The sequence below is a fragment of the Rhinichthys klamathensis genome, unplaced genomic scaffold, assembly GCF_029890125.1.
Source record: "Rhinichthys klamathensis goyatoka isolate OS25496 unplaced genomic scaffold, OSU_Roscu_1.1 h1tg000085l_1, whole genome shotgun sequence".
NCBI lineage: Eukaryota > Metazoa > Chordata > Actinopteri > Cypriniformes > Leuciscidae > Rhinichthys > Rhinichthys klamathensis.
Genome location: NW_026606626.1, coordinates 1,117,839 through 1,132,500, shown reverse-complemented (window position 1 = coordinate 1,132,500; position 14,662 = coordinate 1,117,839). Strand labels below are relative to the sequence as shown.

Genomic DNA, 14,662 nt, shown 5'->3' with positions numbered 1-14,662 from the left:
TCGTGTCCGCGCTATTCTCCGACTCCGACATGCCCGCTCGCGGTGTGTAGCTCGTGTCCGCGCTATTCTCCGACTCCGACATGCCCGCTCGCGGTGTGTAGCTCGTGTCCGCGCTATTCTCCGGACATGCCCGCTCGCGGTGTGTAGCTCGTGTCCGCGCTATTCTCCGACTCCGACATGCCCGCTCGCGGTGTGTAGCTCGTGTCCGCGCTATTCTCCGGACATGCCCGCTCGCGGTGTGTAGCTCGTGTCCGCGCTATTCTCCGACTCCGACATGCCCCGCTCGCGGTGTGTAGCTCGTGTCCGCGCTATTCTCCGGACATGCCCGCTCGCGGTGTGTAGCTCGTGTCCGCGCTATTCTCCGACTCCGACATGCCCGCTCGCGGTGTGTAGCTCGTGTCCGCGCTATTCTCCGACTCCGACATGCCCGCTCGCGGTGTGTTTTTTACGCGTGTCCGCGCTATTCTCCGACTCCGACATGCCCGCTCGCGTGTCCGCGCTATTCTCCGACATGCCCGCTCGCGGTGTGTAGCTCGTGTCCACGCTATTCTCCGACTCCGACATGCCCGCTCGCGGTGTGTTTTTTACGCGTGTCCGCGCTATTCTCCGACTCCGACATGCCCGCTCGCGTGTCCGCGCTATTCTCCGACATGCCCGCTCGCGGTGTGTAGCTCGTGTCCACGCTATTCTCCGACTCCGACATGCCCGCTCGCGGTGTGTTTTTTACGCGTGTCCGCGCTATTCTCCGACATGCCCGCTCGCGGTGTTCTTTATCAATCAACCAAAGCCGGTCGCGGGGGCGCGGCCCTCGCAATCTTTCCATTCACTTCACTTTTGCTATTTAACCAGAGCGAATGAGACAAGTGCGTCACGTGTGGTGTTTGTCAACGCGCCTTTTGAGAGAAGTGAAAGTGACTGCTCGGCTAGTATCGATACTTTGGGAAATTAGTATTGGTACCGTTCAGATATTTCAGTATCGATATTTATCGAAATATCGATATTTTTGACAACACTAGTTCCTAGCCATATCAGCCTAGAAAATCGCAACTTTACATTTTCCGTCGGTCTTAGTGCACGATGTCACTACAGAAGAGTCAAGTTTTAAATAGGAAAAATAGCGAAACACTTTGGTCATTTTTTTTTTTAGAAATGCTAATGGTCTTGTCCACTCCAATGATGTATGCTAAGCTATGCTAAAAGTGGTACCGCCAGAACCGGAGATCGGCTGAATGGATTCAAAAACGGTAAAACTCAACAGTTTAACTCTGGGGGAGTTGTAAAATGAGCCTATTTCCAAAATCTAACACCGAACAATGTGTAATTTATTTGCATCCCGTTTCAAATACAACATTCAAATTACTAGACAAAAAAATATATCGTGAGAAAAGTGTATTTTGAGGGGTATCGCTCCATAGACCTCCATCGTTCTGCGCTCGTCCTGTGAGCGCCCTCATGTGGAGCCAGAGTGGAACTGCAGCCAGAAGCCGGACGTTACTGAGAGTGGGAGTTCTCCCCTTATTAGACACTCTCCGGTTGTTGTTGTTTTTTTTGTTGCATTATTTGTGACCTTACCAAAACACTCATAGGTTTTCAAAAAAAATTCTTAAGGATAACTTGACATTGCTGTTGTCTGATTGTTTATCGTTCTACTCACAAGGTTTCCTTGTCTAATACAACAAATTCAAAACTTTACACTGGTAAATCTTAATATATTTTCCCATTTTTAAAACCTTTTTAAAAGATAGCAAGCGCTTTCCAATCATTTTCTCAATGTAGGTGATGAGAAATGTTTATATACTGACATTTATTTGATGTAGTTTGTTTTGTTGTAATGCATAGTATTATAAACAACAAAGGTTACTTTATCCAACAGTGATTTTTTAACCAGACCTGCAAACTTGTCGCTTTTCGGCGATAATCGCCGTTTTTTTGGTCAATTGGGTCATTCACGTGAATCGCGTAGAACCGGAGAGTTTTTTTTTTAGGGGGGGGGGGGGGGGGGGTAGGCTGCCCTTCATCTGCATACAGGCAGGCTAGAATTGCGAAACATTATTGGATACTTCTTATAATTGACATTTCTCTGGGCCAATCGGAATCTTAGTACTTTTTCTCTTGGCCAATCGGAATCTTAGCACTTGCGTCAGAATCGATGAGACACCTGGCTACTACCACGCGAGTCTGATGGAAACTCATAACGTGAAGGAATCTTATGTGAAATTCGAGGTAAATCAAACTTTTTTTTTTTGGAGCAAAAACAACAGCTAGTTGTTTGCTTGATTCAATTAACGTTAGCTACCGCTTTGTTATGCTGCGCTCGTGACAGGGCGCTGAAAGAACGAGCATAGAGAGAGCCGGTCGCGCGCGCGCACTCTCACTGTATTCAAACTGCCTTGCTCTCCCTCCATCGCGCATATTAATCAAAATCTATTGAGAATTGACACTATAGTAAAAGATCAAAAGACCAAAGTTTCACGTGGAGCATTTTCAGAGATTATTTTTCCTGAATTACCGCTAGGTGTGAATTGTAGCCTACTAAAATTGCCCTATCCTCTCTGAAAAGCGTTCCGCACATTCGGCTGACATAAACCACATTTTGAATAAACAAAAAACCTATCCAGTGATTAAATGTTTTCTGTGTAGACACAAATCTTGTGCGATGTCCTTTAGTCCTTATCTGCTAGGATAATCACACAACGCGTGCCGTGTGTGTCAGCTAATGGCACGTCCGATTCGCGAACTAATGACTCATTTGAACCGATTCACTTTCATGAATGGTTAAAATAACTGATCTGTCCAACATCTCTCTTCAAAAGAGATCTGAATCGGTGTATAACAAATCGATAACACCAAACTAGTTAATATTAACTATTCATAAACTGCACTTCTTAATCTTTATAAATAAATAGCATTTATTAATCTTTGGTAATGTTAATTTCACTATTTACTAGTAGCCTTATTACAATTAAAAGTTCTATTTGTTAACATTAGTTAGCCTAATGCACTGTGATGTTATATGAACTTACAACGAACAGCTGTATTTTTATTAACAAAGAATAATAAATACAGTAACAAATGTATTGCTCATCATGGTTCATTTATATTTTACTGCCTTTTTTCTCCTTTGACAATCCTATGATAATTTTATACAGTATAGTGTTCATCCAGAACAACATGTAACTGTGTAACCACACCCTAGCAACCGTTTAAAGCTACCTAGCAACCATATTGCTTACATATAGAAGCCATATTGCAGCTCCACAACATCGTTAAGACATTGTTGTTGGCTCGTATGCAATCATGTACAACATTGTAGCAACTATCCTAGCAACTGCTCAGCTTTGCTGCTCAGTTGCTAGGATAGTTGCTACAATGTTGTACAAGCACCCAATAGGGTGCAGTTGTACAAGCACCCAATTGTACAATGTTGTACAAGCACCCAACACCCCCCCCCCCCCCCCCCCCCCCCCCCCGGCAACACTGTCACCTTTTTTACTCTGAGGAGTTTGCAGGTCTGTTTAACTCTTTCCCCTCCAGCATTTTTTTTTTAAAGTTGCCTCCCAGCATTTTTGATCATTTTAACTAAATTTGTATATTTTTTGTCTGAATGTCTGAACATACAATAATACATCAAAAGAAAGAACAGAGCCTCTGCTTTTAAACCACAAAACTCATTTGATTTTAGATTCATGCATTCTTTTTTTGTCAACACTTGAATGTGAGTAAGTTTCACAAAAAAGCAACTCTTTCAGAAAACCGTATAACAGTGAAAACACAGCCGGACAATTCAATTCGTGAGTTAAAAAAGGCCTTTGTAATCAATAATAACAAATAAGTGTAAGTTGAAAACCTTCTGAGTGTCTACAGTAGTGCTACAAAACATTATTGGATTTGTAGATTGATGTTTAACCCTCTGGAGCTCTTCACGTGTCGCTTAAAAATTACCCCAAAAAATTGTATTTCAATTAAATGAATGTACTATAATTTAGTTTGATAAAGTTTATTTAATATTTTGTATTTTTAGGGGATTTTATGGTATTAAATTATATTTACTCTGTATTTATAATACATTCACTCACTTTTTGAACATAGACCTAAAAATTTAATTTCCAACTTAAACTGTGAATCTTGAGAGACAGACTGAAGTTTGATCTCTTTTCAAAGACGACACTTGGCAGATTATTGCTGAAGTGAATAAAGTTTTTTTTTTAAAGTTACAGAATTTTACACAAATACAAGTTTAAAATTTTATACAAAATATATATATTTTTTAAAAACATGTTTTACTCTAAATCTGCAAGAAAAAAAGCCATAAATTTAAACTAGTTCCAAATTTGAGCTTGACATCTCAAATAATGAGCGTTCAGTGAGTGTGTTCGGCTGCAGTACCGAACGCTTCCACTAGAGGAAACTCGTCTCCCATTAATTTCCAATGCGCTCATTAAATGTGACTATATTTCCCCCAGGACCATTTAACCTTTTCAAATCACGTCCATGATGTTGTGTTCATATACAAAAACCTTTACCAAATTTCATACCATTCCGATTACATGTTTCAGTTAAAAGCAGAGCGTTAAAGGAATTTCCAGGTTCAAAAGATAAAGTTTACACTAAACTCGTGTCATAAATAATAATCACCATCATTTTTTTCCATTTGAAACCATTTCTTATAGTAAATTCTCCATGACAAATGTGTTTAGCGAGGAATATTACTTAAATCATGAACTACTGGAGCCATTTAAGAATAAATCTATATGAAACTCGAAAAATTAGAATATAGTTTAAAAGTTTATTTATTTCAGAGATTCAACTTAAAAGGTGAAACTAATATATTATATAGACTCATTACATGCAAAGTGAGATATTTCAAGCCTTTATTTGTCATAATTTTGATGATTATGGCTTACAGATATGAAAACCTTTTCATAATCTAATTTTGAATTTGGGGTTTTCATAAGCTGTAAGCCATAATCATCAAAATTATGACAAATAAAGGCTTGAAATATCTCACTTTGCATGTAATGAGTCTATATAATATATTAGTTTCAGCTTTAAAAGATGAATTACTGAAATAAATTAACTTTTGCATGATATTGTAATTTTTCGAGTTTCAGCTGTATAAAGACAGTGGGATTATGTAAGTAAAGTCAGTCTTCTGTCTCCCGCTCAGACTCTGTTCCAGTTCGTCACCGGGATCATGAAGGACGGTTATCTGGAAGAAGAGAAAACCAAACGCAACCTCATGTTGACGTCCACCAAAGAGAGACCAGACAAGAGGAACACGATGATCTGATCGGCTCAGAAACCTTACGTGATGTGGCTTAGTTGTGTACATAGTGTATTTATTTCAATTCTTCATTTGTTTTTTTTGTACAGTACATAATGTTCACGTCTCTGATTCTGGAGTCTTTGGGATTTCCTCACGATGATGGAAACAATGATTAGTGATGTCAAACTCAATAAAAGAAATAATTTATTAGCAAATCTAAGGCGGTTTCGTTCATCTCAAATAAGAAAAAGTGGCGATTATGTTTTAAAAAAAAACATGACTTTCAATAAATGGGCTTTCAATTCAATAAAATAAACAGTGGAGAACTGAAATTATCATTTGAACGCGAGGAGAAAGTTACTGACCGTGATGTTGGTTCACTCACTCATCATAAAAAAAAAACTGGTTTAAATCAAAATATGGCTTGAAATATCAACTAATATATTCTAGAGCAACATGATCTGCATCCAATTAACACCCTAACGAACTGAAAACGGTCATTAAATCACGTCAAGACGAATCAGATGTGGTTTCCGAGGTTTGGAGCAGCAGATGTCAAACGTTGGCAGGTTCTTCGCGATGATGTCACTGCTGAAGTCACTTCCTGATGATGTCACTGGCGTCCGCCGGGGCTGATGGGAAGGCGGAGTGGCACTGGCCAGTGTTGAATGAATCGTACACACCTGTCTTTCACTCCGACACTGTCCGTCACTATGTGGCTTTAGTTTTCTTGCTTTTACTCTTTTTGTCTTTCTTCTTCAGGCCGTCCATGTGCGCTCGCAACAAGTTCGAATACGCCTGGGAAACAAACGAACAGTCAGTGTTACCGTCAGAAACACACTCAACCCAACACTTACTCAGACAGCTTCAACATTTCACAGTTTATTCACTATCGTTTAAAATATGAGCAGTGGATATTTGACTGGTTTTGTCCGTCCTTCGGTTAGACTCTCACACATGAATTATGTTGAATATCTGTCAGCTGTTAAATTTAACTTCACAATTAGATAATACCAGTTTAGCTCAACCAGTGACCAAGCAATGCTTCATGTTGTTCAGTCTGTGTGTGTGTGTGTAAAAAGAGCATTAGCAATTACAGAAAACACACTTCAGCAAAACATGATCAGCTCAAAGTGTCCAGATAATATCTTGTCCCAGATGTTACTGGTAGTCACTGTATGAAGAATTATTGGGTGTTATATGTCACAGTTTACTTTATTTTGATCTCCTCACTTACATATATGAACTATAGTGTCCGGCACACACTAGTAAGAAAAAAATATGAAAAATGATATCTGGTGTGTGATATGAGGGAAAATAGTACTGATTATTTTTTTAATGCAAGTCAATATCGAGCTGATTTAACATATAGATGTTTCAAGCACCAAAACATGATAGAAATAAAGCTTTGTGAATATAATACGACCCACCATTTGAAACTTTATGACTTCTTTGGTGCTGACCTGAAAGACATTAAAACCGAGGTTAAAGAATAAACATCTTCACTTCATGAGTGAGAAGAACGATAACGGAATAAATGAAAACATTTTGCTGTATTATACACTGAAATATTTATGAGTCTGATTCAACCAATGACACGATGAGAATAAAGACTAGAAATAAATAAACAATTGTTGAAATGAATACATGTGGCAATATTGAAATATGGAAATAAATACATTAAAAAAATAAATAAATAAATAAATCACAAAATAATAAATGGATAAAATTATTTATTTGTTCATTTTTGTTAATAAATGAACATAAATAATCACAAAATAATAAATAAATGGGTAAAATTATTTATGTTCATTTTTGTCAATAAATGTACAAATAAATAATCACAAAGTAATAAATAAATGGGTACAATTAAGTAACAAAAATGAACAAATAAATCATTTTACCCATTTATTTATTATTTTGTGATTGGGTAAAATTATTTAATAAATAAATAATATTTAAAAAATAATATCTAATAATAATAAATAATATATAATATAATAATAAAATAATATATAATATACACAAAATAATAAATAAATAGGTAAAATTAAGTAACAAAAATGAACAAATAAATAATTTGACCCATTTATTTATTATTTTGTGATTATTTATTTGGTCATTTATTAACATAAATGAACAAATAATTTGACCCATTTATTGATTATTTTGTGATTAAGTAACAAAAATGAATTCAGGACTAAATTGATTTAAATGAATTGTGTTTGTTTTGTCAAGACATACGCCTTTATTTTTCTATTATTAAATGTATATTTTTTATTTGTTCATTCTTCTGCAGGTTTGGGCCTCCATATGGACTCAGTGTTCAAGGAATAAGCGTGTTAAAAATATTCTTGTGAATTTCTGCATTTGAGAACACACTCTCACACGCACACACACACACACACACACACACACGTGATGCCACCCTCCTCTCACCACTGTGCTGATTTTCTTCTTGCCCTCTGAAGCTCTGATGAGACATTTGTTGTCGGCCGGTTCAAACGTCTCCGGATGGCCTTTCCTGGGGACCGGCTTCGTTCTGCCATCGTCTGCAGACACACAACATCACTTATACATATATTTACATTAATGTTTTCTTCTACAAGCATTTAACAGGGTTCCCACACCTCGGTTAACATCAAACTCAAGGACCTTTCAAGAACTTTCCAGGTCCAATAGCCTCAAATTCAAGCACTTAATGTGGGAACATTTGTAGTGTCGAAACACCAAACGTTGAGGATCCATCGTAGTTGTTTTGTGCGCGCGTGAACGTCATGGCAACGTACAACACAAAGCACCTCGCGCGCGTAGCTAACGTAAATCTTGTGTGCAAAGTAGGGCTGCAACGATTAGTCGACGTTCTCGACAATAAAAATTTGTCGACAAATATCTTTGTTGTCGAGTAGTCGTTTGATCTCACGTGACCTAATGTAAGGGCCTGCAATCCCGCGATTTGACCGCTACGGCGCTGTAGCGCTAGAGTGTAGTGCAGCCCTTACAAATGCTATTGCGGTAGAAGAGAAAACAGCGCGAATTATGACAGTGCAAACGAATCCGAACTAGCAAGGTTTAGGTTTGGGAAAGTTTCACAAAACTTCAAATCAAGAATGCTGTCGTGTGCAATTTTCACGGGAGCACAACATGCATGTTGGGGTGCAAGAGGAAACATCCCGGCAAAAGAGGAGCCGGTGAGAAGTGAGTGTTCTCCAGCTGGAGCTTAAGTTAGCCTACTAACCAGCGGCAAATCTCTCTTTATTAGAGAATGCAATACTACTAATAATAGTAATAATATTATCAATAGTAATATAATTACAGTAATGTGATGACTTATTTTGTATAGAATAAAGCTTGATCGAGCTTAGGAGTCAGGGCTGTTTTTATTATTTTAACACTATTAGTATATTAGGTATTATTATAGTCTTATCACTTGCCTGTATTTTGTTCAATAATCATGAAGACTTACAAAACGAGATGTTATATCCTTCCTATGATATAGGAAGAATATCATGGCAGTCACTTTATCATACTATAAATTAAAAGGTGAATGAGAACGTCTCTGTCAGCTCAATTGTCATGTAAAAAAAGATTGTAATTTTATAATTATAATAATTGTTTGCAGATTAATATTTTACCATTCTTTGTGTCCTGAAGTAAATGTCCCTTTTTCTGTTTCAGTTCTAAGAAAAGCAGTGGGCCTATTAAACAATGCTTAGAGAGCATTTGTGTGTGATTTGAGTTGGACCGAAATCTGAAAACTTAAAGAGAATGACCTGTTTAGTTGGCTCAAAGTTCATTAAAACAACTATTTCAAAAGCTGAAGTGATTTTCTTTTTTTATATTATAGTTAGAATATGTATAACTCAATGTTTTAACTAATTGGAAAAGCTGAATAATCGTTCCAAACTTACTGATTAGTCTGCGAAATAATCGACGATTAGTCGATTAATCGTTCTAATAATCGTTAGATTAATCGATTATCAAAATAATCGTTTGTTGCAGCCCTAGTGCAAAGGCCACGAAGTGTTGGTGAAATAACATTAGCGGACCGGAGGGAATAATATGGAAAAAAAAATTCTGATTCACAAACTCTCAAGGATTTCAAGGACCCGTGGGAACCCTGTAAATAATAAAAAACAAAAAACATGACTTAAAATATCAATAACACTGAAGAGCTCACAATGTCAACTAGACATGTGCCGGTTTTCGGTAATGCGATAAATCGCGGTAATGAATATGCACGATATTGTTATCGTGGGCACTTCAAAATACCGTGAAAAATAACTGATGATCCGAATGTAGATTTTTAGAACACGCATCAACCGCTTAAAAAAAACACTGCGTATATGCTGCGCAAAACACGTGCGCACTCTGATGTAAACAATCCCCACATAAGCACTGTGTGCATGCAGTGCGCACTCTAGTCTAATGTAAACAATCCCCACATAAGCACTGTGTGCATGCAGTGCGCACTCTAGTCTAATGTAAACAATCCTCACGTGGAGAAGAAGCATGGCGGAAGAAGGAACGCTGCCGACGATTTATCCCCCTTCTAAAAGCAGGGCTGCCAACTCTCACGCATTCAGCTTGAGACTCACGCAATTGACACTTTTCAAACGCTCTCACGCCACGCATCCATTTTCTCACGCAGAGAAAAATCACGGAGCAAAGAGGACACTGACACCGACAGACTAGACAGAGCAGGTTACTTTTGATATGAAAAAAATATCAGCGCTTAGGTTCTGTCCATTTTATTACAAAATTCAGACAATAAATACCGTTTTGGCGCTTGTAAATGTGACGTGACTGTAGCGCGCATCATCTGTTACTTTTTATTAAAGATACAGTACAACTTACCGAAAGGTATACATAATATCGATCAATCAGTGTTTTTCAACCACGGAAAGAGGTCAATAAAACTGCAGGAGAACAATTATGTCACAGAATGTTACCTTTACCTCAGGAAAGCCATTTAATGACCAGCACGTTAGTTGACTAGAAAAAATAGCTGAGTATTTTGCTAAATATGTGGACTATATTACCTATTTATTATATTTTTACTTGTGTCATTATTGTTATTATAATGAAAACCGCATTATATTTAATTTCTCTCTGTATGTTTACAGCATTATGTGAGATATTTTTTCTTGAGAAAAATTTAAATGCAGGCTATCTACTGTAGCCTACCTAATATTTATCCAAATGAGTCAATATTGAATCAAGATTGAAATCAAATCCAAGAATTGAATTGAAATCGTGAAAATTGTGTTAAGCAATAATACAAACAGTAGCCTCAGTAACTGTACCATGTAAACATTGTAACATGTTGTCACTAAACTTAATAAAATTCTGTTTAGTTACCAAATGTTTTGACAATCACAATTACACATAGTGATGCAAGTTGGTTTTTTTAGATACCCCCAATCCATCTGTTTCTCTTGTGCAATTAAATTATCGTGATAATACCGTATACCGTGATAAAAGCTCAATCAATTAATCGCAGCAGGAAAATTTGATACCGGCACATGCCTAATGTCAACGCATTATCATCCTGGGCTGTTGTTATCATTAAAGGGATATTCCACCGGTTTTTCATATTAAACTGTTATTCCCTTTACTAAGACGAGTTTTTGCACACCTCTGTCTCAGTGCGTGCGCTCAATCGCTCTGGCGCGCGAGACACTTCGAACGCACTTAGCTTAGCCCAGTTCATTCAATACGGGCCAAGCAGAGAAGTGACCAAACACCTCCACGTTTTCCCTATTTAAATACAGTTACTCGAGTTGTGTAACTCGACCAAGAACGGTGGCACAAAATAAAACATTGCGCTTTTCTAAGCGTGTAAAGTGGATAACTATAATGTATGGCGGAAGACCACAGCAAGTGCTTGGGAGCACTTCGACTCGGCGCAGTGATATCATCACTCCAGAGAGGGAGAGGACTTTTCACGAGTGATGATATCACTGCGCCGAGTCGAAGTGCTCCCAAGCACTTGCTGTGGTCTTCCGCCATACATTATAGTTATCCACTTTACACGCTTAGAAAAGCGCAATGTTTTATTTTGTGCCACCGTTCTTGGTTGAGTTACACTACTCGAGTAACTGTATTTAAATAGGGAAAACGTGGAGGTGTTTGGTCGCTTCTCTGCTTGGCCCGTAATGAATGAACTGGGCTAAGCTAAGTGCGTTCAAAGTGTCTCGCGCGCCAGAGCGATTGAGCGCACGCACTGAGACAGAGGTGTGCATAAACTCGTCTTAGTAAAGGGAATAACAGTTTAATATGTAAGGAATAATTGACGACAGACTGTTGAATTATTAGAAAAATAATGCACACCCGAGGTGGTAATGCGGTCACGACGGTGAAGCGGAGTGGCCGTTACACCTCGGGTGTGCATTATTTTTCTAATAATTCAACAGTCTGTCGTCAATTATTCCGCTTATACTACAGTTACCACACCCCGAAACATTGTTTAAATGATGTATTTCAAGACGTTTGTGAAGTTTTTGTCATTAAAACGTTCTTGTATGAAGGACTAATTTCTTGCGCATCTAATCCCATGCCTCCGTTGCTAATTTCAAAATGTCATTTTAGAGTTAGTAACGGAGGTTTGAGCCACTGATAGCAGACTAATGATGGACACACTTAACGACTGGCTGAAACACTCTCTGACTGTTTCCATCGACTGCAGAAGATTTTAAACTGAACGCGCTGAACACGCGTGCATGATCAATCATAACAAAGTATCAAATTACATCATAACCGGCCTTACAATAAGTGTGTCCCCGGCTTTATGCAGTTATTAATGCAGTTATTAGAGAGAGAGAGAGAAGCATGTGCTTCAATGTTATTATTTATTAATTAAATTCATTTTAATTAGTTCGTTCATGTTTTTTTCCCTAATATTGACAGTAATAAATAAAACAAAGTCCTATTAACAAGTATAGGCCTATCAATAATTATTAATTTGTTATAGCCTATTATCTGCAATAATTACGAAAACCCGTGCAGCAGGACTATCAATTATTTATAGGCCTATTCAGTTTAATTTTCTATTGACTATATAGGGCTATATACTTTATTCATTAAAATTAAACTGCATGTGTCCATTGATTGTGAAGTTAGACATCGAAAATTGCAGATCAAGCGCATGGGCTGCATGTTTTTCTTGTTATGAATTGTATCCTATTTTCCGTTATTACAGTTAACTACGCGCAGTGATATGGAACTGTAATGCGGTCAAACTTGCCTGGAACTACTTTAGCCGTGCCTTTCCCTGAAAATAATTGCACACCTTAGAACGTTTCTCAACCAATCAGAATCAAGCATTCACCAGCCCTGTAGTATATGAAAAAACGGTGGAGTATCCCTTTAACAAAACCAATTAAAGTCGAAATAAAAATACAATACAAATATTACATGAAAAACTTTTGCTATTGTTTTTATATTCAAGTTTCATTTTAATGGTTATCATTATAATTTTTTAATTTCAGATTATTTAAAATTTTAGTTTCATTACAATTTTCACTTTTAATAATTCTAATTTAAAACATTAAAAAACTCCACTAGAGTATAAAGAACAGTAGTGCGTGAGATGTGTGTGTGTGACGTGAGATGTGTGTGTGTGACGTACACTTCTTCAGTGTGATGACGACGCTGCCGCTGGTCCTGCACTTCTGGAACAGACGCGTGAGTTCAGTGAGGAACTGCAGAGAAACACACACACACACACACACACACACACACACACACACACACACACACACACACACACATCTCAATACTGTTAATGCTGAAAAATACTCACATATCTGACATGCTCCACAATTAAATGTTAATAAAAGTGAATGAGTGCTGCTCTTCAAAACATAATTAGTGCATGTAGTTCATTAAACACTGTAATGTGTCACAACAAACACTTCTAACAAGTACTTGTTTTGTTTTTTCAGTAAAATGGCTTCATAACCCGACTGAATATGCTGAGAGAAATATACATAAGCTACTTTAACTCAACCAATGGCATTATAAGAATTAATAATAAAAAAAAAATTTATAAACAATTGTTGAAATAAATAAATGTGGCAATTATGGAAATAAACAAAAAATAAATCAATGCATGAATATAAAATAACGAGTAAAAAGTATTACAGAAAATAAATAAATGGCATAGTATACTATTAATACAATTATAACTATAATAGTAATACCAAAATAAAGATTAAATTTTATGTTTGATTTATGAAGTCATATGCCTTTATTTTTCAATTATGACATTTAGTTTTACTTATTTAAACACACACATATATCTCCGACCTTATGTGAACACACTGTAATGCATGTAACGTATGTTCAGCTCCTGTACAGCTGTAGGTCAAGTTTCCAAGTTGCTCATTAATTTTAATATCTCTTTATCAGGTAATTAATCACATTTATACTTTATTATGATAATAAACCGAACGAATTACTTTGATTTGTCCTATTAAAACGAAGCAGAAGCGTCTATGAGGGGTCCAGAAGGCATTAGTTGACTTACTTTAACATCGTTTATAATAATTAAACGCATGAATACTTTAAAACGAGCCTGAAATAAGCCAAAGGAATGAGTTTGTCGACATTACAGCAGCAGAATCCAGTGTGAAGAGTTTGTGCTTTAGCTTGCTAACACGTTTGAACTCGACGGCGTCCGATTAAACACGAAAACTCTGAATCTCTTGTACAGTACGAGCGTATTATCAACTGATAACCGCAGAATATGAGATATAAAGTGATCTTACCGCGTCGTTTTCTAATAACACCATATCTTCAGTGATGAATGAACTGCTAACAGACAGTTTGATGATTAGAACACGTCGCTCAGCTGCACTGAAGCTCCGCCCCTTCGCGCGCTTCTTCTTCCTGCGCGCGAAGCACAATCACATGACGTCACTACCGCCCTCTAGCGGCGCCAGATCCACATCGCTACAGGATGATTTACTTTGCTTTTCCTGTAGTAAACTCTTGTGTTTATGCTAAATGAGCTATTTGGAGTTAATTAACCGGAAAAAAATGTTTGTAATGTTGGACACTTTGCACTCAACGGACCCTTTGCAAACAGACTGTGACGACGCGATTTAACGGTCATTACCATCGGGATTCCCGCCAAAATACACTCACCGGCCACTTTATTAGGTACCCCATGCTAGTAACGGGTTGGACCCCCTTTTGCCTTCAGAACTGCCTCAATTCTTCGTGGCATAGATTCAACAAGGTGCTGGAAGCATTCCTCAGGGAGTTTGGTCCATATTGACATGATGGCATCACACAGTTGCCGCAGATTTGTCGGCTGCACATCCATGATGCGAATCTCCCGTTCCACCACATCCCAAAGATGCTCTATTGGGTTGAGATCTGGTGACTGTG

The 14,662-nt window shown here is 37.6% G+C and overlaps 2 protein-coding genes across 2 annotated transcripts in view; one reads left to right on the top strand and one right to left on the bottom strand.

Moving 5' to 3' along the window:
* Window positions 1-5,481, top strand: part of xgb (x globin) — a 29,749-nt gene extending 24,268 nt beyond the window's left edge. The window contains exon 5 of the mRNA XM_056251607.1: window positions 5,168-5,481. Coding sequence (XP_056107582.1) covers window positions 5,168-5,290 — 123 coding nt within the window. The 3' untranslated portion in view covers window positions 5,291-5,481. The remainder of the gene's footprint in view (window positions 1-5,167) is intronic.
* A 266-nt stretch (window positions 5,482-5,747) lies between these two features.
* Window positions 5,748-14,183, bottom strand: srp14 (signal recognition particle 14). The gene is made up of 5 exons (XM_056251611.1): window positions 14,038-14,183; window positions 12,897-12,969; window positions 7,706-7,818; window positions 6,697-6,729; window positions 5,748-6,064 (listed from the first exon to the last, which is right to left on the bottom strand). The coding sequence occupies exons 1-5, from the start codon at window positions 14,059-14,061 to the stop codon at window positions 5,978-5,980; spliced, it is 330 nt and encodes a 109-aa protein (XP_056107586.1). The 5' UTR covers window positions 14,062-14,183; the 3' UTR covers window positions 5,748-5,977.
* Between the last annotated feature and the right edge of the window lie 479 nt (window positions 14,184-14,662).

Coding starts and splice junctions, on each gene's coding strand:
- srp14 (XM_056251611.1), bottom strand. CDS start 14,061: ATGGTGTTATTAGAAAACGACGCG. Junction 12,970..14,037: donor TGTTATTAGAAAACGACGCG/GTAAGATCACTT, acceptor GTTTCTCTGCAG/TTCCTCACTGAACTCACGCG. Junction 7,819..12,896: donor CGTCATCACACTGAAGAAGT/GTACGTCACACA, acceptor GTGTGTCTGCAG/ACGATGGCAGAACGAAGCCG.